Source organism: Marmota marmota, unplaced genomic scaffold (genome assembly GCF_001458135.2).
Source record: "Marmota marmota marmota unplaced genomic scaffold, marMar, whole genome shotgun sequence".
In the NCBI taxonomy this organism is placed as follows: Eukaryota; Metazoa; Chordata; class Mammalia; order Rodentia; family Sciuridae; genus Marmota; species Marmota marmota.
The window spans coordinates 2,545,872-2,571,601 of record NW_026000196.1 but is presented as its reverse complement, the minus strand read 5'-3'; the positions used below and the strand labels follow the sequence as shown (position 1 = coordinate 2,571,601).

Genomic DNA, 25,730 nt, shown 5'->3' with positions numbered 1-25,730 from the left:
CTCTATTATGTTTCTTGTTTTAATATTTTTTTTGTTTTTACATTTTATGGGAAATAGGAGGAGGTGTAACACTTTGCTGTCTCTTTGTTTATTTTGCTTAAATATATAAATTTCTTCTTGAAATTGTCCCCAAGCAACAGGCATTTTTGTTTTGTTTCAGATTGCCATATTTAATTTGTTTGAAGTATTTAGAAAATCTTTTTGAGGTATGACAGATACTCCTTATGGGGCCATAACAAATGACTTGCCAGCTTGGGGCCCATTAGCAGTAGATTTACGGGTTGAGGGTTGTATCTTGCATGTCACACATGCTGCCTAATCCATGTGCTCCACTCATGACCTTTGTGCATGAACCTCCATAATTGTTTTTGCAAAGTTCTCCATGAGTAAAGCCTGTCTCAGCAGCTTTGGCCTTGACAGTTAACCCAAGAGACCTCAGTGTTCCCCTCAGTATCAGTGAAAAGTCAAAAAATGATCCCTCCATTATAAAAACAGTTATTTGTCCATTCTTTGACAGTGACAAGTATTCAGCTTGTCACAGATGGGTTAACCCCTCCCACCCTGCCCTGGCAGAAATAGTAGCTAGTCCTTAACCCAAGCTCCATAGTATCAAGTGTTCTCCATTGTGGCCTCAGTATTTCCCTAGGGAATTTCTGCAGTGAATGGTGGTACCCCTGTTCAATTCTGGGGAACTGGGGTTTCCTTCCCCCTTATTTCAGCTCCTGAGGTCCATACTACCAGAAAGCCTGCTGTAACTGGCATCAGGGATGACCTACTATCTCTGCTTTTTTGACAAAGGCCGTGAAAACCAGCAATTGAGGTGAGAGGAGACCAAAGCAATGAGACTGAAGGGCTGTCCAGACTGCTTTGGCACTGGGCTCCTTCCCTTTCTCTTTCCTCCTTTCCTCATGTCAACCACAGTGGGTTATCCTGTGCCCTGTGGTTGCTAATTCTTACCATAATGATGATGGTGTGATGATACTAGGGACAAGAGCTGCCATTTGCTAAGCACCCCATGTCAGAGATCCTCAGGGTACACTGGTAACAGTCCCCTATTATGGCATACTTGCTTTGACCTTTATGCCTCTTGGTTTATAGCTGAAGGGACTCACAAGTTATATATAGGTCCCAGAAGGCCATCTTTGTTCTCTTTTGGGGGTTAGAACCAGAAGGGTCTTTCTCATGTCCAGCTGATCTGGCTGTTTCTCTCCTCTTACCAGGAAAGGTACAGAAAATCTCCTTCAGTTAACTCCTTGTATCTGATGTGCTAATGCTGACATTGCCTGGTGGTTAGGGGACAAACTATGGATGTGATCTGTTGGGGGAAAGGAAAAGTACTAATATATGGTGGGGTAGGGCATGCATTGAACCTTCGGCCCTGTCTTTACCCCCACTGGCTAAGGCCAGTGGTTCTGCAGCCTGTGGGACTCTGGCCTCTTGCTCCCTCTTCATCGCCAACCTCACATCCAGCCTTTGTCACTCAAGTCTCTTTAACCATGTCTGCTTCCTTTCATGGTGGGAAGCTGTGCTTCTGGAAGGCTGGATTTTCTCCTAGGAAATGATCTTGGCACTAACTAAAGTTGCCAAGGACCTGTCTAATTATCAGGCTAAATATAGGAGATCGCAAGTCCTGCCAGTGTCTGATGGGTTCAAAGGTGACTCCACCTAACATAGAACCTGCTGGAGATAGGTGCACAGACTCTGTCAAAAAAATATGCCTCAGGAGGAACAGAGTGGCAGGCTGCATAGGCCTATCTTTTAGACACAGATGGGAGATGCTTATATTATTAGGGGTTAGAGATTCGGGGATATCCATCATAGTATTCACCATTTTGAGTTCTGATTTATTGAGAATTAGACACATCTTAATTGATGAAAATACCAATAATTAATAAAATGCAGACTTGCTGGTTACCTGTGTTGGAGGATATGGCATGACCCCAAAGTCCCAAAGAAGCACATTCTACTCTTTGTGTCCTCAGTTGATGGAAGCCAGCCACCCTGACCCTCATTCAGACACAATCTGAGATGCTGAAACTGGGCAAGTAGCCCTCACTGGGCCTCTGGCCATGTGGAGCCTGTTTTTGAGGCAGAGCAAGCCATCCTGCTAATGAGAGAATACTCCCCAATCTAATCCATAGGGGGAGGAGAAAAGAAAGGCTGGAAAGAGGGCTTAGAAGTATTTATTCCAAAGAAAGTAAATAAGCCAAGTACATAGTGTGAAGGGAAACCACTTGAGATGGTGTGCTTGGTGCTACCTGCCCATGTTTATCTGGCACTAGAAATTCAAAGGCTCAAATCTCATTCCAGGGAGCAGCCAGTGCCTTTCTTCTTCAACCCTCGTGTCTTAACAATCCTGGCTAAGAAATAACAAAAGCTTCACCAGAGAATGCCTAAAAAAATTGCTTGCCAGATCTCTGCCTGATGTGGGAAGAGCTCTGACTGTAATTAATAGACTTGGTCTTTCCTGGGCCACCAAATGCAGATCTTCCTAGGACTTTCTGGCTAACAGGCCATTTGTCAGGAATTCCAGGGTGTGGTCACTTCTCTGTCCTCACATGTGCATTCTCCCAACTGAGGAATGGGAGCCAAACAAGGATTACATACCAGCCCCCTACTCAGAGAATAAGGCTTTCTGAAAAGCCTTGTTGGAAGAAGCAACTTGGGCCTGGACCAATGGATGTCCAGCTAGCTAGACCTCAGAACCACCCATAGGAGAACAAGTTTCACAGAGCAGAAAGCCAGATGACACATGATATCTTGGCATCTTCACCAACCCACTTTCTTAAAGAATACAGAACCCAGAGCCAGGGCCCTACTGCCTTTTAGTGCAGTGTCCAAAAGTCTGGTTAGCAGGGCCAAGCAGATGCCAGGCTTCCAGGCTCAATAGTATCATTTCTCTACCTTTGCTGTGGAAAGGAGGGGATAGTGCAGAGACCTGAAGTGTTCATTCCAATGTTTCTAAGCAAAAGTTCTATCTATTTTCTTATCTAATTTTTTGCCAGAATTGGGAATGGGAAAATGAAGAAGAGTATCCTTTGGTTCCTTATTGCAGCCACTGAGTAAGAACTGGATAAGAAACCTTGAGCATCATTTCACTTCTGGTTTGAGACCATATAGCTTCACTGTTCTATAGGTGGTGATACAAGCTAGGGGGTGTTTTGATCCTTTGGCTTTCAAGTGCCAGGCCTATGACTGAATCCTTTTGCTGTTCCAGGCTTGGCAGGGTCCCCTGAGATGCCTAGAGTAGCTGTCCCCGCAGAGAAGGGCCATTATGCCTGCCACCACTGATTTTTGGGGTTGTAGGGAAATCAGCAAGGTGACTCTGAGCCTTCATTGCATTTCTTGGGAATGATGAATCCCCCAAGGGCTTGTTAACACACTGTCTCCTCTTCTGTTTTTGCAAAGAATTTTATTCCTTACAAGTTGACATTATCAAATGTAGATCCTTGACCTTAAGCAGAAACTGGAGATATTGTATAGATGTCTACTTCAGCCCAGTGAAGCCAGAGCCCTGCACTATCCACTAACTGTTTTGGTACAAATCCCCTGGAGCTGGGGGTCCTTCATCCATGGGTTCCCAACAGCAATAGATTCTTAGGTTCTTTTCACTGGTCTAGAGTAGCATTTTCCCAAATTAATTCCATGAGCTGTTAGCATGTTGCGTTAATACTCTCTCTTTTATGGTTAAATAAATTTGAGAAACCTTGGGTTAAAAGAACTAAACAACAGTTTTTAATCCCAAGACTTTCTAGACTGTATAGGATAATATGAAAGATTAATCTCTGAGCAACATCGAAGAGAGGATATTATTGGCAATTTGCCAAGCTTATTTGACTAGAACTGCACTGCATTATTATAGTTATTGACATTTCAGGAGTGGAATAAGATGCATCAGGAAGTACTGGGCCAGCAGAAAGTATACCCAGCAAAAAAGTAAGAGACCTGGTTCTGGTTCTGGCTTTATCTCTACTTGTGCATATGCCCTGGGAAAGTTGCTTTCACTTGACAGATATCAAGCAACTGAGCAACTGCATTTGAGAAGTTCTTTTGAAGTATAAAGTGGAGAATGAAAATATATTATTAATTTAATTGCCTTACTCAAGCTTTGTTCAGAAACTCTGAATAAAGACTTTGAATCCATTGAAAAAGACACCTATTATGACCAGACTGCAAAATTCACAAGAAAATTTCTTTTGGCTTCTCTGACAAATCCAAAAAGAGATGAAGTGTGTGATATGATAGAGCAAGGAAAATGAAGATGACTTCCATGGGAAGTATGTCATTTCATTTGTGAGAGAAGATGGGTTAATCTGCATAACTTTCCTATGTACATAAATGAATACACCACAATGAATCCCACCATTGTGTACATCCACAAGACTGGGGCAATAATTAGAATGAGATATATTCCATCCATGTATAATTTTATCAAAATGGACTATATTGTCATGCATAACTAAAAATAACCAATAAAAAAGAAGAAGAGGGCTTGTTACCTCCTAAAGATGTGCATTTCTTTTCTCATTCTTGCTGAGCACACTGGGGATTCCAGGCACCTGGGTAGAGCATCACCCATTCACATCATGGTTCTCTGTGTTGTCACCATAGCCTTCAGAGGATGCCTCTCTCTGCCTTGGCTGTCAACCAGTCTGAGGAGGAGGGGTCACATCCTTTTCTTCTTTAACCTCAGATTCCATGTTACTTTTTTAGAGAATTGACTTAGAAGGCCCTACTCTGGGCTGTAGTCCTTGGAGCCCTTCTTCTTTGGGGTAAGCCCAAGCCCTTTGAAGTTGGTCCACAAGACCAGACAATGGTTCCGATACCACCCAAGTGTCCCTAAGGTTTCCATTGCTAGTAACACTAGGAATGTTTAGTGCTTTTGATCCACTGTAGTTGGAGACATCTCTGACCTGCCTCCATCTCCAGGGTCAGGTAATTCCTACAGCCTCATACACTGGTCAGCAATTGGCTTGCAGCTTGAGAGAGAATTAAATCCATCCATAAGTGGTACATTAATTGATATGCTATGTGCATGGGAGAGAAATGAAGTCCATCTCACCCATCTGGAAAGAGAGTGAGGTGCCATGGGGTAAAGCTGAAGCATCAGTGAAGTCCCCAGGCCCAGCCACAGAAGACTCATTACCTAGTGAATTTGGTCAACAGCACTTCCAAACCCTCCCCCACCCCAAACAGGGGACCCTGACCTGCACTAATCCCATTGTTAGCATTTTGTTAGTTTGGGAATAGGCCAAAGCTGCTCTGTATTAGGATCACAGACATGACGACTTAAAGGACCACAAATTTCTTATCTTATATCTTGGAGGTTGTAAGTCCTATGATCAACGTTTTGGTAAGGCTGCCTTCCTTCTGGAGGTTCCAGAAAGGAATCTATTTCCTTTCTTTTCCCAGCTATTAGAGACTATCTGCATTTCTTGGCTCCTTGATTTATTTTCTCCATCTTCAGAGCTAGCATCAGCCTGGACATGGTGGCACATACCTGTAATCCCAGCTATTTGGGAGGTTGAGGCAGAAGGATGGGAACTACCAGGCCATCCTAGACAACTAGCAATACCCTGTCTCAAAATAAAAACAAATAAGAAAGGCTGGGGATCTAGCTCAGTGGGATAGAGTACCCCTGGGTTCAACCCCCAATACATGCAAAATAAATAAATCAACAAATAAATAAAAGCAGAGTATCTTTAAATCTCTTGTTCTGACCTCTGCTCTTATTGTCATGTCTTCTGCTATGACTCTAACCCTCTTATGTACCTCTTAATCTTGTAATTATACCCCAATAATTCAAGATATTCTCCCCATCTCAAGATGCTTAATTTAATTATATCTGCAAAGTTCCATTGGCTATGCAAACTTATTCATAAATTTGGGGAATTAGGTCTGGGACTTCTTGTGGGACATTATTCTGTCACAAATTCCCTCTGGTTTTATGGTTCCATGAATCTCCCAGGTATCTTTGCGGTCCTCACTCCATGCATTTGTCAGCCACCACTGCCTGTGCCTGGCCTGTGCCTCCTTGATTTCTAGCCTAATAGTGAAGTCTGTTTGCATTGTGAGTTTTTCAAAGTAGGCATCTGAACAATGTTCAGACAGCTGTTTCTCGGGTAATTGTGTTCCTTTGAATGTCAGGTAATCTTTTCCATATGGTGAGGTCACATTTTGTTCTTGAGGTCCCAGCCTGTAAATGGAATTAAGCGTCCATATACCTGAGGCAGATCCAAATTGAGTAGTGTGGCCACTGGAGGAAATGTTTAACTTTCTACCTAAGTTTTGGTTCTTAGATGGCCTGGGTTTATTGCTCTATCTTGTTTTTTCTTGTTCAGGTATTTAATTCTGATTGCAGCTTTGGGAATCAGAGTCTACCTGTGCTGGTTCCTAGCTCAGTTTGATGTTCATGGTCTGGAAGACAATGAAATGGAAGCTTCCATTTTCTGACAGTTATAGAAGGATAATCCACTTGTGGCATTGCATGTCTTGCACTTAGCACGTACTATGTGCAGACACTGAGTAGCACTGCTGTTACCTCTCAAGCATTAAAGGGCTCTGACATTCACTGTCTTCCCAAAGTCAGCCTCAAATGCATTTCTTGATTATATAATCATGCATTTTAGCCACTTCAGAGAGAATAGCTGGTAATTTGCAGACCCCGCCCTTTACCAACCCTACATATGTTTCAAGGAATATTCATTTAGCTTTTCCACTCTTCCTTTAAAAATTCTAAAACACCAAACATATTTCAAAGTGGGGCATACATTAGGACATATTAATTTTACTAACGACAGAGAGGTGTGACACAGATTTTTACCAAACATACAACTTGAGCACTCTAAGGAAGAAAAATTCTTTTGTAGCAAATTCTGCCATGATCCTGTTAGGCCATGGTGCCGGACTTATTCAAAAGTATGTGAAAAAGCCAAAGAGATGAAATTTAAGAAATCCTTAGGATTTCGCTGGGGCCAGGCTGTCTTTGTTTTGTTTATTGGGTTTTTAGAAATTTAAGGCTAAGCTTGCTGCATTTCCAGCCACAGAGCATGGTAAAGTGAATGTAACACCAGGGGATATCCTTATTCAAATGCCAATCACATTTTGGCACAAGTAGAATTCCATGTGTACCTTTTTTTTTTTTTGGACTAGGGATTGGACTCAGGGATGCTCTCTGCCACTGAGCTGCATCCCTTGCTCTTCTTATTTTGTATTTTAAGACAGTGTCTTACTAAATGCTGATGCTGACCTCTAACTTGAGATCCTTCTGCCTCAGCCTCCCAAGTTGCTGAGATTACAGGTGTGTGCTATCATATCTAGATGTATTCCATATATATCTTAAATGCACATTGAGCCCATGTTTAAAGTGGTATAAATGGTTTAAGAAAATTTACAGAGTAGGCAGCAAAAGAATAGTCTGCATCAACACATGGAAACACCTTGGATCTTTGAAAACATGCAAGTCCATGACTGTTTACATGGGGTGAGAATGTATGAATGAATAAGCAGGCAGATTTTTCCCCAAAGCTGGTTAGAAAGTGATATATGAGAATGATGCTTGAGTTTTGGGGAAAATGCGGTAGAGCAATGTTGATTTGTGACTCTGTCTAGATTGGGAGTTCATGGATTTATGCTGGGAGATATCACCTCAGCCTTCTGGGACTTGCCTCTGAGGCTTCCTGAAATAAGTTTTATTAATCTTTACTTCTTAAAGCAGTTCCTTAACCTTGTTGGGTAGCAGGAAAGCTCTTGGGCCCTCTCAATATTGCTCTTCCCTCAAATTACACACCTCCAGGTCTTCCGGACTTTGCTCACAAGACAAAGCTTTGTTTGTTTGCTTGTTTAAGCATCCATTGTAAGTTGGCCACTAACTTGTGTTGATTTGTGGGAAAGAGATACGCCAGAATCTTTGTAGTTCATTATTTTCCACTGTATGTTTCAGGGAAAATATTTTCTGCTGGTAGCAATAAAAAACACAGGGGGATTCTTTGCCCTGCAGCACATGTTGCTTTTGGGCACTCCTTTCTTATCTGAGAACAGCTTAATTTACTTACTTTCTGGGGTTTGCTTAGCTAGAAAGTGCCCATAGAGACATTCACAAGGTTTCTTTACTAGGTGTTGGCTTCACTTACCATTGGAAAAGCTTCCTTCCTCCATTTTCAGATCGGTGAACTATAAGCATAAAAATGTCCATAGAATATCAACACCTAATTGGAAAAGAAAGCATATTATTGAATTACATCAAATTCATAATCACAAATAAATGTGAACATGTTTTTCCAGCATCTACATCTCTATACCACGGCCTGTATGGTTATTATGCAGGGCTCCAAGATGGAATGAAATGAAATGGACCAGAGCCAAGGCAGACGTTGGGCTTCCCCGCAAAGCTGGGTCTTTGTTGCTGGGCACCTCTCTCTGGACATTACATGGGCTCTGGCCTCCATGGAGTAATTTTGCACTTCTGCTGCAGGTAGAGCAAGTCAGCCAGTTGGCCGTGTTTATAGAGGCAGCTTTAGACTATCACAAACAGTCCACAGAGATTCTGCAGGAGCTGCAGAGCAAGCTACAGATGCGGTAAGGTCCTTTACCTTTCTTATAGCCAGGGGCTGCAGAGTTAAGTCAATTGAAATCAGTCTCTGTCTCTTTATCTCCCCTTCCCTCTGCCCCATTCTATGCTGAAATTTCTTTAGTTGGCTTTCATGGTTAGGCATGGATGGGACAGAAAACTAATATGTGACTTTGGACAATTAGTCAGAACTGGGAAAAGAGATCTGATAGCTTTTCTCCTTTTTCTTTTCATTAAAGCCCCCTTTCTCTCTGCTGTGTTTAGGGCAATCAAACAAAGGGCTCCCTTGCCCACCTTGGAGGTTGACCCTTGCAGAGCTGTCTGCTTCCTTGCCAACTTGCTGAACTTTGCTCTCCACTTATAAGCTGGCAGTAGCCATGGTGTATACTCTCTTCCCAACACCTAGGGGCATGCAGAGAAGAGTGGGATGATTCAGAAAATATGTCAATATCCATACAAAAGATATATTTATACTTCACTAGTACAAATACCAGGCTGAGCTGGGCTTGGTGGTGCACACCTATAATCCCATTGGCTTGGAAGGCTGAGGAAGGAGGATCTTGAGTTCAAAGCCAGCCTCAGCAAAAGTGAGGCACTGTGAAACTCAGTGAGACCCTGTCTCTAAATAAAATACAAAATAGGGCTGGGGATGTGGCTCAGTGGTCAAGTGGCCCTGAATTCAATCCCTGGTACCAAAAATACAAAAAACAAAAACAAACAAACAAACAAAAAAAACCAGAGTGAATTCATAAGATTGACATGAAAAGCAATTTCAGCATATTCTGAAAGATGAAAGAAATATTGAGATTTGTGCCTTATGGTTTTAATGATCGACATAGTCTATGTATTTTTGAAAATTAGTAATAACATCTATAATATGCACAGCAATCCCACTAATTAAAATGTTGGGCTAAAAATACCATTAATACCCTATATTTTGAACAAGCTTTGATAACATAAAATTGCTTTACACAGCATTTATGGCAATGGCAACAACAAATCTGGAGAGATTTTCTCTCAATTCAATGCCCTGATTCTAGAAGGATCAAACTTGTGTCCAGTCCCTGAAGCATCCACTAGATAGTCATTTAGCTCTTATAAGAGGATATTTTCACAATTCTCTAACAGAGGGGAATGAAGAAGGCAGCTAGTGTGGTTGAGGGGCCACTTGCTAAATGCCTCTGGGACTTTATGAGGCTAAATGGTCTTCAAGATGAATTTCACTGAGAAGCTCACATAGATAGTTGGAAAACTGCATTTAGGATGTGACTTCTGTCCCTTAGGGCTATTAAGGAATCAGTGTGTAAAATCCGTCACCTCCCTGGTCACTCTTGTAACCTAGGTTTGCATACTCATCAGGGCTGAGTAAAGGTGTGTTTGAAAGCTCTGCTATCTTTATCAGATGCCTGACTCAGATTCCAATGTGTGTTACAGAATTATGGCTGCATCCAATATCCCTAAAAGAGAATATAAGCCAAGACCTGTGAAAAGGAGTACTAGTGAGTTCAATGGGGTTTCCACCACTTCTGCAGCAAAGTCGTCAGGTACGTTAACCTCTCTCAATGAATGAAGTGTGCCCTTTATTAAGGCTTCTTCTAGAAACATTGATCTGCTTCTTGTTGTGAGATCTATCCATGCAAAACCCCTAACATCCTGAATTCCTTTGCTGATTTGGTGAAATTCTTTCCCCCAACAATGTCCCTTTTTCCTATTTCAAATACTCATCCGATTTTGAAAATGAACACCAGGAAGAATTCCATCACTTTACTAAAGCCTCCTTATATGGCAATTAGATAAACCCTTGATCTTAGGACCCTTGTTGCTACATTATCCTTACATTTTTAACTTTCAAAGTATTTTACTAATTTTTAAAGTTTTTTATTGTTGAGCACTTGGTATATGCTGGGCTCTGTCTTAAGTGCTGCATTGTTCATTTTTAATGACAATGACACATAATTATAATCTTGAGTAAAGCGATCAAACTGAGGGGAAAAAATTCAGATGGTATAAAAATTCTGTTGTCTCTTGTGATTGCCCATTCCAACCCAATCTCCTCCTTAGATGTAGCCATTGTTAACCATTTGGTATGAATACTCTCATATGTATTTATGTACATATACATACACACACAGTTTTAAGATTTTTTTCTGTTTTATAAATGCAAGATCAGCTTAGGCATATTGTTATACAGTTTGCTTTTTAAAATATCACTATTTATTGGAGTTATTTTCATACCTTGCATATAGATCTATCACTTTTTAATGAATTCATAGTTTTTTATTATACATACACTATATCCCTATTAATTAACCTAGGTTTTTTAAAATTTACTAATATGAATACCTTTTATCTGCCTCCAAATTCTGGTAAGCAAGTCTTTCTAGGAAATGAAATTGATGATTTAGGCTCATTGCTGAGTTATGCACATTTTAAGTGATAGTAGATAATTGCCTAAATTACCTACATGACCTTTACTATTCGAATACCTGCTTCCTAATGCCCCCATAATTACACTTCCATTTCTTCTGAGCACTCAAGAATTAAAAAATGGCATTCAACTTTAGCTTGTCTTTCCATAATTACAAGTGAGATTGAATATTTTTTCTCTAATTCGTCATTTGTATTTCCTTATGTCTGAATTACTTTTTTTTAGGTAGTTTTTTTTAGGTAGTTTATGTTAGTGATTTGTATGGATTCTTTAATATTTACAATTTTTTCCACTTTGTCACTTATCTTTAGACCTTGTTTATGAAGTGTTTTATCTATTTATTGGTTTTGTTGCTGTGATTTGCTTTGTTCAGTTCTTTTCAGTATACAGAAGCTATATTTTGATGTAGTCAAATTTATTAATATTTTTACTTATGATTTTTGCATTTTGTGTATACTTATGATTTTTGCATTTTATGCCATTGAGAAAAGTCTTTCTGACACCAAAGTTATTCTGCTGTAGTTTTCTTTGACTTAAAATCTCCTCTAGATACTTAAATGCTAATAATTTGGATTTTATTTTTGTAAATTAAAATAAACTGCTAAACTATCAGAATGGCTGTGTGAGTTTGTATTCCCACCAGCCATGTATGAGTGATCCGGTTTCTTCACATACACGCCAGCATTTGGGGTTGTCACCATTTTTAATTGTAGTTCCTTTGACTAATGATGTTGAACATTTCTTCATTCACTTATTTACCATTTGAAGGTCCCCTTTGGTGAAATTTCTTCTTATATTTTTGCCCGTTTTCTACTTAGATTATTTGTATTTTTACTGTTGAGTGTTGAGAATTCTCTCTATATTCTAAATATTGTGGTTTTTTTGTTATGAAAGTGGTTTGCAACTATATTCCCTCACTCTGTGGCTTACATTTTATTATCTTAACAGGGTTTCACAGATCAAAAGTTTTTAATTTGGATGAAATCCAAGTTATCCGTTTCTCCTGCTATTTGTTCTTGATATGAAACTAAGAATTCTTTGCCTTGCTTAGTATAAGAGCTTCTCTTATATGTTTTTTCTCAAATTCATGATCTATTTTGAGGTAGGATTTGTGTGTAAGATGTGGCTTGAGGTTCATTTATTCTGTTGTTGGGTGTCTGGTGTTCTTCCATAGCACACCCAATCCAGAAAAGCATCAGTCTGAATTTTCTTCCACCACTATCACTCCCTTTAAAGTTCCATTTTTTTTTTTTTTTTGGTGAAAAATAACAATTCTCAGGGGTTGGGGCTGTGGCTCAGTGGTGGAGTGCTTGCCTTGCATGTGTGAGGCACTAGGTTCGATCCTCAGCACCACATAAAAATAAGTGAAGATACTCTGTGTTCATCTACAACTAAATAAAAAAAATAACAATTCTCAGAATAATATGTACATATAGTTTTTAAAATAAAATGTTACCACAAAGCTTCTATTTATGAAAATCAGTAGTCTCCCTCTCTACTCCTCTGCCAAGGCTTATTTCCTACTCTCAGAGGAAACCACTTTCAACTCTCCACTGTTTGGTATTTAACTCCATTGTTCTAAACAAAATGTTATCTGCTGATTTTTCAGTTTTGGGTCACAAATAATGATTTCCTACTAAAGAAGATAAGCATTCAACTTGCTCTCCTTTGGTCTCCCATATACACCCCCTCTTCCAGCTTACTTAAAATCACCATCCTTGTCAAATAAATACTTATTACATAATGATCATTTTCATCATGCAGAAGTATTAAAATCTATCCCTCTTGTTTCCCCTGCTGTTATTTTACATTCAGTTGCCGCTATCTCTGAATGAAAACCTGGGCAGGCTCCAGGACTTTTCTGATTACATCTAGATCACAGGAGTTCTCCAGTCACTTACTTCACTGTAAAAGTGAAAGTTTGCACAGTGGCCCAGTTGCTAAGACCTGTGTAGTAACCAAAGTTAAAATCTCCAATATACTATTTCAGTGGCAAGTTAGATATCAGGGCAGGGATGGTATTGGGCTTCTTTGTTTCATCTACCCCTTGTGTTCTTGAAGCTCTAGAGAACTTCGTGTTCTTTGAGGGCACTTTTAAATAAATCTCCCTCCTACCCTAACCTCTCTCTTTCTCTCGGAAGAACATGCAACTTCCAGCTCCTCCCTGCTCTTTCCATAACTTCTCTGAAATTTTTTTCTAATCTCTGTTACCTGATCTGGCTGTGCCACAGGTGTGAGTTAGGGTTAAGAGTAATAAAAACGTTTCCCCCATCACTTCTGTTTGTTTCAAGTTCTACAGGGTGATCGTCTGCACACCAAGCTTTAAAAACAGTTCTGAAGCCTCAGCCCAAACCTCCATTTTTATATTCTGTAACAATGACTACAATGCCATGTGCATAAAAATAACATGCACAGCAGCATTGCTGAGGGACTAGGGCTCTACTTTCATTCTTATTTGACTTCCTGCTTCTTGCTTGTCATAGCTTTCTAAGTCTTGACATCTGGTCCTGTTAATCCTCTAACTTTGGTCTTCTTTTTCAGTCAAATCTGGGTTGGCTATTCTAGTTCCTTTGCAATTTTTTTGAGAATTTTAAGATCATCTTTTCAATTTTTTTAAAGCACATTTGAATTTTGATTTATATTGGGTTGACTCTCTGATCCCTTAAGAAAGAATCAGCAGTTTAACAATATTGAATGTTCCAATCTTGAACACTTTGGCCTTTATTATTTCATCGCTTCTGCTTGCTTTGAGTTTAATTTGCTCTTTTTCTGTTCCAGGATACCACCTAACATTTAGTAGTTTGTCACATTAGGCCCCTCTTGGCTGTGACAATTTCTAAGACTTTCTTGGTTTTAAATGAGCTTGACCATTTGGGAGAGTACTATTCAGGGATTTTGAGGTTGATTTAGTATTATTAATGGTCTGAATGAGGTTGTGAGTCTGGGTTCCTCACCACAGTGTATCAGGCTGTCTAGGTGACTGAGCACTGTGGATGCCCATCTGGATCAGCTGGTTAAGGATGCCCATCTGGATCAGCTGGCTAAGGATGCCCATCTGGATCGGCTGGCTAAAGCTTCTCCTTTTCTTCTCTAAGGAAAGGTTTTAAATTACAGATGTGATATTTTAAAAAATAGATACAGGGATATCAATGTTACCAGGTTCTTGAGAGAGTTTGTCTCTTTCAAGGAATTTGTCCATAAACCTAAGTTGTCAGTTAGGCATAAAGTTCTTCCAGTTATTCTCTTATTATCCTTTTAAGATATGCAGAATTTGTGGGGGTGTCACCTCTCTCATCCATTGCTGATACTGGTTATTGGTAGTTTCTTTCCTTTTTTTCTTAATCATCTCATTTTGGCTATGAATTTGTTAATTTTCCATTTTTTTGTCAGTGTTTTTTCTCTCATGTTTACTATATTCCGTTTTATTTGGTTCCACTTTGATCTTTATTATTTCATTGCTTCTGCTTACTTTGGGTTTAATTTATTCTTTTTCTAGTTTCTTATGATAGACACTAAGGTCTTTGAGTCTGTTCTTCTTTTCTAATAACCGTATGTGTTTACTGCTATCAATTCCCCTCTGAGTACTACTTTAGTTGTATTTCATAGATTCAGATATGTTGTAGTTTTATTTTCATTCTCTTCGAAACCCTTTCTAATTTTATTTTTCAAAGTCTCTTTAACCTATGATTTCTTTTGAAGTATTTCATTTCCACATATGTGGTCTTTTTCAGATATCTTTCTGTTTGAGACTTCAGATAAACTCTATTTTGTTCAAATAGCATACTTTGTATGAATTGTACCCTTTAAATTGTTTTGCTTTATGACCCAGAATATGATTAGTCTTGGTAAATGTCCTGTGTGCACTTGAAAAGGTGTGTATTCTATTTTCTTTGGTGGAGTGTTCTATAAATGTCAGTTAGATCAAGTTCTTAGTGTTGTTCAATTCTTCTATATCTTCTGATTTGTTGCGGTCTGTTTTTTCCTATTAATTTTTGGGTAAAAAGAGTATTGAAATCTCTAATGGTAGTGCTGGACCCATCCATGTTTCCTGGCAATTGAATCAAATATGGGAAGACTGGTTACATTCCCTTCTCCTTCTTCCTTCTTGTTGACCCTTTAATCTAATTACTCATATTGCTCTTAAACCTGGAAATACTTTTTATAGCCTTAGATATACTTCTCTATTTCCTTGATTTTTTTCCCCTTTTTAACTCCCATTAGATATTGGCTCTTTTGATTCTTCCTCTGTCTCATTGTCCTGTCCCTTCTTTCCTCATCTCTGCCCTCAGAGGAAATTTCATTATATCGTTTTATTCTTCGCTGATACCATTCATTTATTTAGCATATCTACTCAGTCTCTTACATCTATCCTATTAGTTTCCCCACTACAACCTATATGGCTTAAATTAATACACATTTATCATCCATTTTAAAGCTGTGGGGGCCACAGGGCCTAAAATTCAGGAGCTGATGCAAGAGGAGAATCCATTTCTTACCTTTCCCACCTTCTGGAGGCTCTGTGTTCCTTGGCTTCTGGCCCCTTGCTCCATCTTTTTAGCTGGTGGTATGGCATCTTCACATCTGTCTCTAGCCTTGTTTTTTAAATTTTTTTTGTTGTAGTTGGGCTCAATACCTTTATTTTATTTTTTAATTTATTTTATGTGATGCTGAGGTTGGATTCCAGTGCTCATACATACTAGGTGAATGTTCTACCGCTGATCCACAACCCCACCCCTCCAGCCTCATTTTTCACAGTTGCAAGTTCTTATTCTGAGTCTGATCCTCTTGCTTCCTTCCCTCTTATAAGGCCCCTTTTGATTATATTAAGTCCACACACATAATTGTATGACTATGAGTGCCCACCCACATAATTCTATCTGTATCAAGATCTGTAAGCCAGGTGTGATAGCTGTATTCCCAGCAACTCAAGAGACTGAGGCAGGAAGATTGCAAGTTTGAGGCCAGTCTCAGCAACTTAGTGATTCCCTGACGCAAAATAAAAAAAAAAAAATAAAAAGGGCTGGGGATATAGCTCAATGGTAGAGCAACCCTGGATTCAATCCCTGGTACCAAAAAAGAAAATAAAAGAAAAGTTGGAAGATTCCCTTTTGCCACATAAGACACCATATTCATAGATTTCAAGGATTAGGAGGAGGAGAGAAAGGCATTATTTTTGGGTTTCCAATATATATATATATATATTCAAATTTCTAAAATTTTAACTTTATGAGTAATTAGATCCTTCAGATCCTTTTTAGAATATTAATTATAATTTAAAGAAGTCTCTATTTTTGTATTATATTAAATTTTATCTCCTTGAGTGTTTGTTTAGATCTGCCATCTCCTTTATGAAGTTTTTTCTCATCCAATGTTGTTGATTCTTGGCTCTATATGAAAATTTTTATTTAGAGATTCCTTTCTAGTTGGCCTCCCATGGTAAAGGGGGAGTAAGGGATTCTCAGCTGATTAAATGTACTGGTTTCTGGTTTTCAGGATGTTTCCATCACCCATGGTATTGCCCTGATATCCTGTTTTGGGTCGCCATATTCAATACTCCTTCCTGAAGGCAGATGTCTGGGCTCCCAGGTACACAACACAAACCCAGGAAGGGAGGACTTACCTGGCTCCTTATCCAGCTACCAATATGCATTTATTCTGAGCTTTGGACATCTGATTGCATTTTTCTGCTTTTACACAAGATGGCTTTAGGTACTAAATTAATGTCAGCATAAATATCTTGAATCACGTCATAAGAATATTTTTTTAATTCTGTTTCAGTCAGTCTGATGTAAAGTCATAGTTTTGTGCTGAAATGTTATTAATGCCCAATTTTAATAGAAGATAGAGACCTCAGGTTAAAAACCTTTTTCAGGCAAGAGTCCTAACTTGAATTGAATTAAATCGCCTCTTTTCCATCATAATTGTTTTCATGGTTACAGTCTCTTTATAGCGTGTGGTGCTAGTTTTCAATTTACATTTTTGACATAATGTTTCCTTTAAAGTTATTTTAGTTAAATTGATTTCTTTAAAAATCATCAAGAGGATATTCAGATATAGTTCTCTGAAGACTTCTTTTATATTATATTAGGGTGACACTAGTTTCTGTATCAAAAAAAAAAAAAGAAAAAGAAAAAAGAAAAACTCAAGTGCAGTATGCAACAGTATAAATTTTTCTTACTCATGCAACAGTCCAGGGAGAATATTCCAAAAGGATGGGTGATTCTTGTCCCCAGGCCTGCTCAGGGGCCCAGGTGGATAGATGCTCTGGCATCCTTATCATGTGATTTCCAAGTTGTTGTTGCTCCAGCCAGCAAGAAGTGGGTAAAAACAGAAATATGTAGGCTAGACATTTCATCCTAAGCTAGCAAGGTGGAAATGACACACTCAGTATTCCAGGGACAAGAGCTCAACCAAATAGTTGCATGTAGTGGCAAAGCAGCCTGGGAAATGCGATCTCTAGCTGGGTGGTCATTACCCAGTTCAAGTTAGGACTCTTACCTGCAAAAGGTTTTTTTAACCTGAGGTCTATCCTACTACGACTCAGTTTGTTCATACTACTATAACGAAATACTTGAGAGTGGAAAACTTAAAAGCAACAGGATTTATTGCATACCTTTCGGAGGCTGGCAAATCCAAGACCAAAGTGCTGGCTGATTTAGTGTCTTCTGAGGCCCATTCCTCACAGATGGTACCTTCTAGCTCTGTCCTCACACTGCAGAAGGGACAAACTAGCTTCCTTGGACTTCTTTCATAGGCACTAATCTTATTCATGAGGGCTGTTTTTATGACCTGCTCACCTCTGAAGGCCCCAACTTTTAATACTTTCTCATCAGGGATTAAATTTCAATATTTGAATCTGGGGCAGATGCAAACATTCAGACCATGGAAAATGGAAATACACAGCAGAAACAAGTCCGTAACAATGATGGATCCTGCCGGACAGAAATTGCCAAGGACCCCCTACCCTGGCAGTGAAGGAAGTATCTTGACTAGATGGTGACTCTGCTGCCTTAGGGGAGAGTTTTTATCTTGTCCTTCACTCTGTGGACCCCTGCATTGCCCCCCTCTTAATCTTTCATATCTTCTGAGTCCACATCTGAGGTAGTCTTTGGAAAGTTGCCTTCTTTATGATTTGGGCTTGTGAATTCCTTAATGTTCAATAGATGCAGATATTTTCTGGTTAAGCTTGTTTCCCCTTAGTTTGATTCTATCAAAAACATATGGAGCTATAATCTGCTCTCAGGCAGGTCTGTTTTCCCATAATTGAACTCAAGGTCCTTTCTTTCTGTTTTCCTTCCTTCCTTCCTTCCTTCCTCCTCCTCCTCCTCCTCCTCCTTCTCCTCCTCCTCCTTCCTGTACCAAGTGTTGAACCCAGAGGTTCAATAGTGAACTGTATCCCCAGCCCTTTTAATATTGTATTTTGAGACAAGATCTCTCTGAGTTGCTTAGGGCCTTCAAGTTGCTGAGACTGACTTTCGAACATGAGATCCTCCTGTTTCAGCCACCTGAGGCATTAGGATTTCAGGCATGCACCACCACACCCTGCTCAAAATCCTTTTTTAGACATAGTTCTTAAGACAGGTTTCTTTTCTTCCTTCCTTATCAATCCCATGCCTTCCCCTCTAAAGTTATGGAGGTTACCTCTAGGGCATCCAAAACCACAGAACTGAGCAGGAGGCAATAACTTTAATTTTTGAGGCATAGTTGTGCTTCTTTGGTTTAGGGAGGTCCCTGAGAATTATTTGGAATAGCAACCTGATGATGTTCTGTTCTTTGGGGGCACAGAAGCAGTTACTGTTGTTTCTAATGTGCTGATCCCAACCTCAGATTATTATGGTATTCATAATAATTCATTAATTATTATGGTATTCATTAATTGCAAACTGGGCAGTTCTTATCCTTCTTACACTAACTTGTTACATCTAGTAAGGAGTCTAACAGTTAACATTTTGGTTTTGTTCATCTTTTTTCTTTGGAGATACTGGTATGTGGTCTGGTTTCAAAGGTTATCAAGGACAAATATTTGATTATGAAACCTAATAAGAGTTTACTGGATTCTATACCTGTTAAATTTATTTCTTCTTTATTACTTCTGGCCCTCTAAATCAGTACTACTAATTTTAGGTGTTACTATGGCAACCCCACACTCCTGGTACCAGTCTCTCTATTGGTAGCTACCATTCTGGAGACACTCAAGAAGGTAGTATTCAAACAGGACAGAAATGAAGAATGGAAGTCCAGGGCCAGAGGTATCCTCCAAAGGAAATAAGCCAGAAGTGGCTCACGTCACTTCTACTCTCATCCCATTGGCAATGGCTTGGTCATATAACTCATCAAACTGCAAAGGCTGGGGAGAGGTGAGCTGGAAACTCATATCCTACCTACAATTATATTACTATTGAAGAAAGGAAGAGTGGGTTTTGTTGGCCAGCTTGCAATCTCTACCACATACATTTACTACAGACTTATTGTGGAAGAAAATGTCTATTTTGTGACTCAGTGTTCTCTATAGGATCTCGTAAATTCATTTCTGTTGGAGTGTGGTACATGGTACAATCTCACAGACAAGGTAGGAATATACATTAGGATAAACTAGGGATGGGAAGATTTTTTTTGGTACAGTGCCAGATAGTAAATATTTTAGGCATTATTTTCTCTATTGGGCAATATGGTTTCTATTGCAGCTAGTTGAGTCTGCTGTAACACACAAAAATGTTCATAGACAACATATAAGTGAATGGGCATAGCTGTGTTCCTTTAAATTGTTATTTGGTTCACAGGCCATAGTTTGCCAGATCCTGATATGACTTGCTGCAAAATCAACTTGGCAATGTCTACCAAATGTTTCCATACTCCCAGTAGCTTCATTCCTGGAAATGTATCCTAAAGAAACAATTTAAGCAAAGCATCCTCCTTTATATCTGTATAGAAACTGTCTAAACAAACAAAAAGTTGTGAGAACAGCCTAATAACCAACATTTATTTGTCAATAGTAGGATACTGGTTAAGAGATTGTGGTATACAAAATGAGATATCCTGCATCTATTTAAACGTATTAATAAGTAGATTATGAAGAAACATAAGATGTTGATAGTAAGTGGAAAAGAAGGATGAAAAATTGCAAGTATGATTATAACTTTGTGAACATGTGTCTGTATGAAGATTAGTCTAAAGATAGGATTATGGACATTATTTTTCTTTTCTCAAGATATTATTCAAATTATATTTTAATAAGAATATTGCATAAAAATGTATTTACTAGTGGGAAAAGTTGATGGCTTTGAACAGGAGGTATACTTCCTTCTTTATAGAAGTATGTGCCCCACTGTATTCTCCATTTGCTCTAGCTACCAGGAAGCTCAATACCAGATGTAAGGTTCAAGCACAACACCATCTAAAGAACTGTAGCTAGTATTTTTGTCCTTCCTTTGATGGGGATGACCATATGTCCCACTTCCTTTGGGATAGTCCCAGCATATGCCTGTTGGTTCAGTGTAACTTTTAATCTCAAAAGTTATGTTATTTGGATGAGAATTATATTGTTTCCCTGCTTTTTACCTTTACCTTTCTACTTCTATTCTGATAAAATTTTATCAGAATATGAAGATATTATTGTAAGTCACTTCAAATTTTTGTTTAGAAATAAGCTGGATATCAATAGACTAATTGAAAACTTTGGAAATGATTCCAGTGCCAGCCTCCCCACCCCAATATATTATATTTGAGTAGGAAGAACCCAGAACACCACCTAGGTGGGCCCAATTCTTGCTCTGCTCTCTCCATCTTTCATCTCGCATGAAACAAGCGTTCCATGCTTGAAGACAGGACCCCGGAACTAGAGTCAAGGGCCCAAGACACCATGCTTGCACTTGGTACCAGAGAGAACTTGGCTGTATTTTGTGTTGGCCTTTTTGGCAGTGTAGAGAGTATTAAGCTCTATAAAAATGAAAAGTTATTTGAATTAAAGCATTACTGAAAGCCATAAGCTCATAGCATTTGAGAGCCTAAAGTATGCCAGGTGTTATTATTTGATGCTTTATGTACCTAATATTTCATCCTCATAATGATACTGTAAAAAAGTGAAAACAATAAAAACAAAATAATAATGATATAATGTTAATAATAGCTATGCTCAAATGCTCACTGTGGGTTAAATAGTGTTCTAAATACTTTACATACATTTCTAGTGCTATTTTTATTCCCATTTTACATACAGACAAATAAGAATGCTCAGAGAGGTTAAGTGACATTTTATCAAGGTCACAGAGCCAGTAAGTAACAGAGATGGATGCTTTCCTATAGATATTTCATTTTATATCATTAAGAAGGAAGACTGGAGAATTTTACGAGATGTTCACGAGCACTAGGAATGATTTATTTCCAAGACTCATCACAGGGAATCTGTGGTCAGCACATGGTTGCAGAGGGATCATGCATCCAAATTGAAGGAAGAGAATACTGATAGCACAGTGAGTTCTCTGGCTTCTTCATCCAGGCAGTGCATGCCTGAGCTTTGTCCCTTCCTTCTTGGCTAGTAGCTCAGTCCCTAGGCAGATTAAGTTATTAGAAGGGTGTTGTTCAGCCAGGGATCACAGATGTGCAAAAGAAGGCTTGAAAGAAGCCTCCATGTCCAATAACTAGATTCACCCCTGCCACAGACTCTCCTGTGTGCCTTTGTTGGCCGTTTGCCTGTGCCTTTCCTGGGCCACCTCTTTGAAGTTTCCATTGGCAGAAGCTCTCAGTACCCATGTCACACACCTAGCATCGAGCTTCATTGATTTGTGGGTGGAATTTTTGAGTGTAAAGGAGTCCTGTAGTGTTTGTTTCTCAGGCGCAGTTTCAAAAGAAAATAACATTTTATAGCTTGCATTAATGGGAAATTACTTTCCATTAGGATTCTGAATGATTTGCACATAATGTTTATAAAGTAAAGGAAAAATGTCAAGCATTTCACTAACAATTTAAAGCAAAGCTCAAAAGACTGTGCCAGAAATGAATTCCAAGAACATTTTCTTCATCATTTCTTCTTTCTAGAGAAAAAAGTTTAGAGAGAGATGAAAGGACATGGGTCAATTAGACAGAATGCATTGTGGGACTGAGATGGAATCTTTGATAATATCATTGCTAGGTAGTTAAAGGAATGAATAAAGTTTGCCAGAAATGGAGAAGGAGGGGAATCACAACTTGAAATGATGGATTGCAGACAAAATCCAAGTTCAGGCTCTGGCTAGGATATATGAGTGCCTGTCCAAGCTTGTGAGTATGAACTGTGCTGCTTTATCAGCATATGCTACCCCTGTCCCCAAAGAGAAAAGGAGGCCAAGGAAAGTCCTTGGGATGAAATGTGTGCCTGGGCAGTTCCAGAAAATTGTTGATTTTGAAGAAAACAGTGTAGGGACCTGTGACCTATGCTCAAGCATCTTCTCCATCTGTGGGGAATTTTTTTATCAGGCACCAAGTTGTCATTTTCTTAATTATGCATTAAAACATTGAAGAATGAGGGAGGTATATTTTACATATTTTATCAAGTCATATATTTATGAAGCATTTTCTTCTCCACTAATATTCCTAAAGAAGGTACCATTTTATTTTTTTTTTAATTTTTAGTTGTAGATGGACACAATACCTTTATTTTTATTTATTTATTTTTATGTGGTGCTAAGGATCAAACCCAGTGCCTTAAATGTGCCAGGCAAGTGCCCTACCACTGAGCTACAACCCTAGCCCAGAAGGTACTGTTTTATATGCTGACAACTTATATAATGACAGTGAAGGGTTAATAGACTATAAACTTAGATCTACTTTAAAAATGTAGAAAAGGCTGAGATTCGTTAACAAATGTGCATTCCAAATGTGTGCTACAGGCGTGTCAGAGTGAGGCAAAATAAATCTCTCAAATGACTTGTATTAAGACATTCTAACTCTCTTTAGGTATAAAAGAGACTTTTATAAATTTCTTGACACTTCAAAGCCTGCTCAGAAATAATTTCTAGAGCCTAAGTCATTCGTCTCATTGGTACAAAATCTCTAGGATTACGCTAAAAAATAAACATTGATTCAGAAGTGAAATGTGAGATTTAAAAATTAAAGAAGACGAGCACTTTGCAAATAGAAACATACCTTTTTTTTTAAACCTACATTTCCAAAGAGGAAATTAAAATTTCACAGAGCAGTGAAAATAGAGTTTGTTCAGTCAGCAAGTTCTTACTTTTCTCCTCTTTTCTTTTCCCCATCTTTTTTTCTCCTCCTTTCCTGCTTTCCCCCTCATCCACTAATGTAGACCATGTCCAGTGGTTCAGAATTCAGAGACAGGGTTTATGGACAAGAGAGACACAAACATGTAGAAAGGAGTGGCACATTGTAGTTCAGATTCTCATATTCATTAGCTGTGTGTGTGACTTGGGTGAGTTTCTTAACATCTCTAGACTGATTTGAACTTGTCCCTAAATGAAGGGATTAGACTTAATGAATTTTAATGTAGTTTCCAACTCTTAATTCTGTGACTGCAATGTTCATCTTTTGTGAGTACTTAGAATTCTTAAAAATTGGAGAAGTCGGGGGCGGGGGGGCTGGGGTTGTGGCTCAGCAGTAGAGGGCTCGCTTAGCATGTGTGAGGTGCTGGGTTTGATCCTCAGCACCTCATAAAAATAAATAACTAAATAAATAAATAAAATTTATCGTGTCCAACTACAACTAAACATATTTTAAAAATTGGAGAAGTGTATAGGTTAAGTACTTAATGTTTTCTATATTTAAAAATATTTTTAAAAAATTAAAGTGTGAGCTTTGCTTACAATTGTTAATCAGTAGCCATTGATGAGGGAAATAAAGAAAGACTCCTTTTATTTTCCAAACTGAAAGAAGATTTGAAGGGGAAGGTTTTTTTTCTCACTGCAGAGAATGATTTCCCATAATTCTTCCAAATACTATGCAAAAGGAGTTTTTGAAAAGCTATATGACTTCTAACTTAGCTGTAGAAGTTTTAGTATGACTTAGCTGAAATAGTTATATGATATATCATCTCAAATGCTGAGTATCTATCTTAACATCTTAATATGTGTTTTGTAATAATGTATTTAATCTTTGAATGAACATTTAAAATCCCATCATCTAAAATTATTATATTCAATTATTTTTTAAAAATAGTATAGAAGTCAATATGTTTCCAGGGATTACAAACAGTACAGCCATGTAGCACTGTTCCAGGGAACTCCAGTTCGAATCCACATGAATGATAGCCTCTGGAGTTGTCCAGTGGGTGTGGCTACAAACTCTCCAGATTTTGGGAATGAGAGAATAGGAAAAGTGTAAGACAATTGCACAGGCCTGGTAACAACACCAAGTCTCCCAGTCAGGAGCTTAACAGAGAGAGGCAAGTCTCTAGCTTAGTAGGAATCATTTGCCCTGTCCAAAGTGGGTGACCAATAGTCTATAGCCGCTTTCCCTTGCCTAAGAATGTGGACCCAGAATAGCCAGTCTTTCTGCTTTTTTTCAAGAGGAGCCAGAAATCATATGTTTATGTGCAATCTCCTGATTTTTCCATATTGGCAACTAATCCACCTTATTTAAAAGACATGGATCAGGCTAAACCAAGTACCACCTGAAAGCCAATTCCTGTGCCAGGGACCAGAAAACTACATCTGTCACTTCTCAGGAAGTTTTAATAAGTAAATGGGCTGCAGCTTCTGAGGTATCTGCCTGAGCCATCTCAGCAAACAAGTCAAGACTTTGTAGAATGAAGGGCACAAGCTCTACTAGTTAATCCAAAGTAATATAACCCGTGTGAATGGTGAAGGATTGGTATTGAATTTAAAACAAATCACACATGCTTATTTTTATAGATTACAATGATTAAACTTGAGTTCTATTGACAAGTAATTTCCATCAATCCTATTTCCTGTGGATAAGCACATCCTGTGGATGTTATTTCTAGAAAGACAGTTTATAGACTTTACTAGCTTTTTTCAGTAGTTTTCAACTTACATATCTTAGATTATGACTGAAAATTTGCAGATAAAGAAATTGGGGCCCAAAGATGGCCTTATTCAGAGGTAGGACTCAGGGATCTCAAGTTTCTACCCAGTGCACTTTTACCATGGGCCCAAGCGGTATTTTAGAAATGGTAAACAAAATGGTTTTGTGGTATTTATCAGAACTATACAGCAATGTTGTGTCTGGGTCAGCTAAAGAGAAAGAAAGTATGTATGTACTTGGCAAGTGTTTGAGAATGAGTCTGAGCCAGAAGTAACCTTAAAAGTGCCAAATCAGTTCTTTGCCCCAACAAGATAGGAGATGAACCATTTGGCCTGATGTCACAAGTATCCTCAAATGTCAGGATGATCTTGCTTGTGGAACCAAAGCTTCCAGAAAGACACTTAGATTCCATTCTTGATTGGATGCTAACTCTACCCATTAATAAGTACCTTCCTTTTTGTTCTTTAGTGCCCCTGGCAGTAGCATAAATAATAAGAAAAGACCTTTAAACTTCTGAGTATCAGACCAGGAAGTGAGTGGAAAATGAGCCCACCCAGCCAGAAGGAGTGAAGGGGGCCATGGAGTTAGAGGGAAACCCAAATCCCAGCTCTGTCACTTCATACTTCTGGGTCTCAATTTTGTCATGTAAAGAATGGGATTATGACTCCTATTGCAAAGGATTTTTCATATGTGTGTATATATATATATATATATATATATATATACACACACACACACACACACACACACACACACATA

The 25,730-nt window shown here is 38.7% G+C and overlaps 1 protein-coding gene across 4 annotated transcripts in view; it reads left to right on the top strand.

The window, feature by feature from the left end:
* Sh3gl3 (SH3 domain containing GRB2 like 3, endophilin A3) overlaps positions 1 to 25,730 on the top strand; it is a 163,544-nt gene that overhangs the window by 115,101 nt on the left and 22,713 nt on the right. For all 4 annotated transcript variants that reach the window (XR_001504278.2, XM_048790171.1, XM_015493178.2 and 1 more), the window contains 2 exons: positions 8,474 to 8,577; positions 10,004 to 10,113. Coding sequence is in view for 3 of the 4 variants with exons in the window: in XM_048790171.1 (XP_048646128.1) it covers positions 8,474 to 8,577; positions 10,004 to 10,113 (214 nt within the window). In the remaining variant the exon portion in view is untranslated. The remainder of the gene's footprint in view (positions 1 to 8,473; positions 8,578 to 10,003; positions 10,114 to 25,730) is intronic.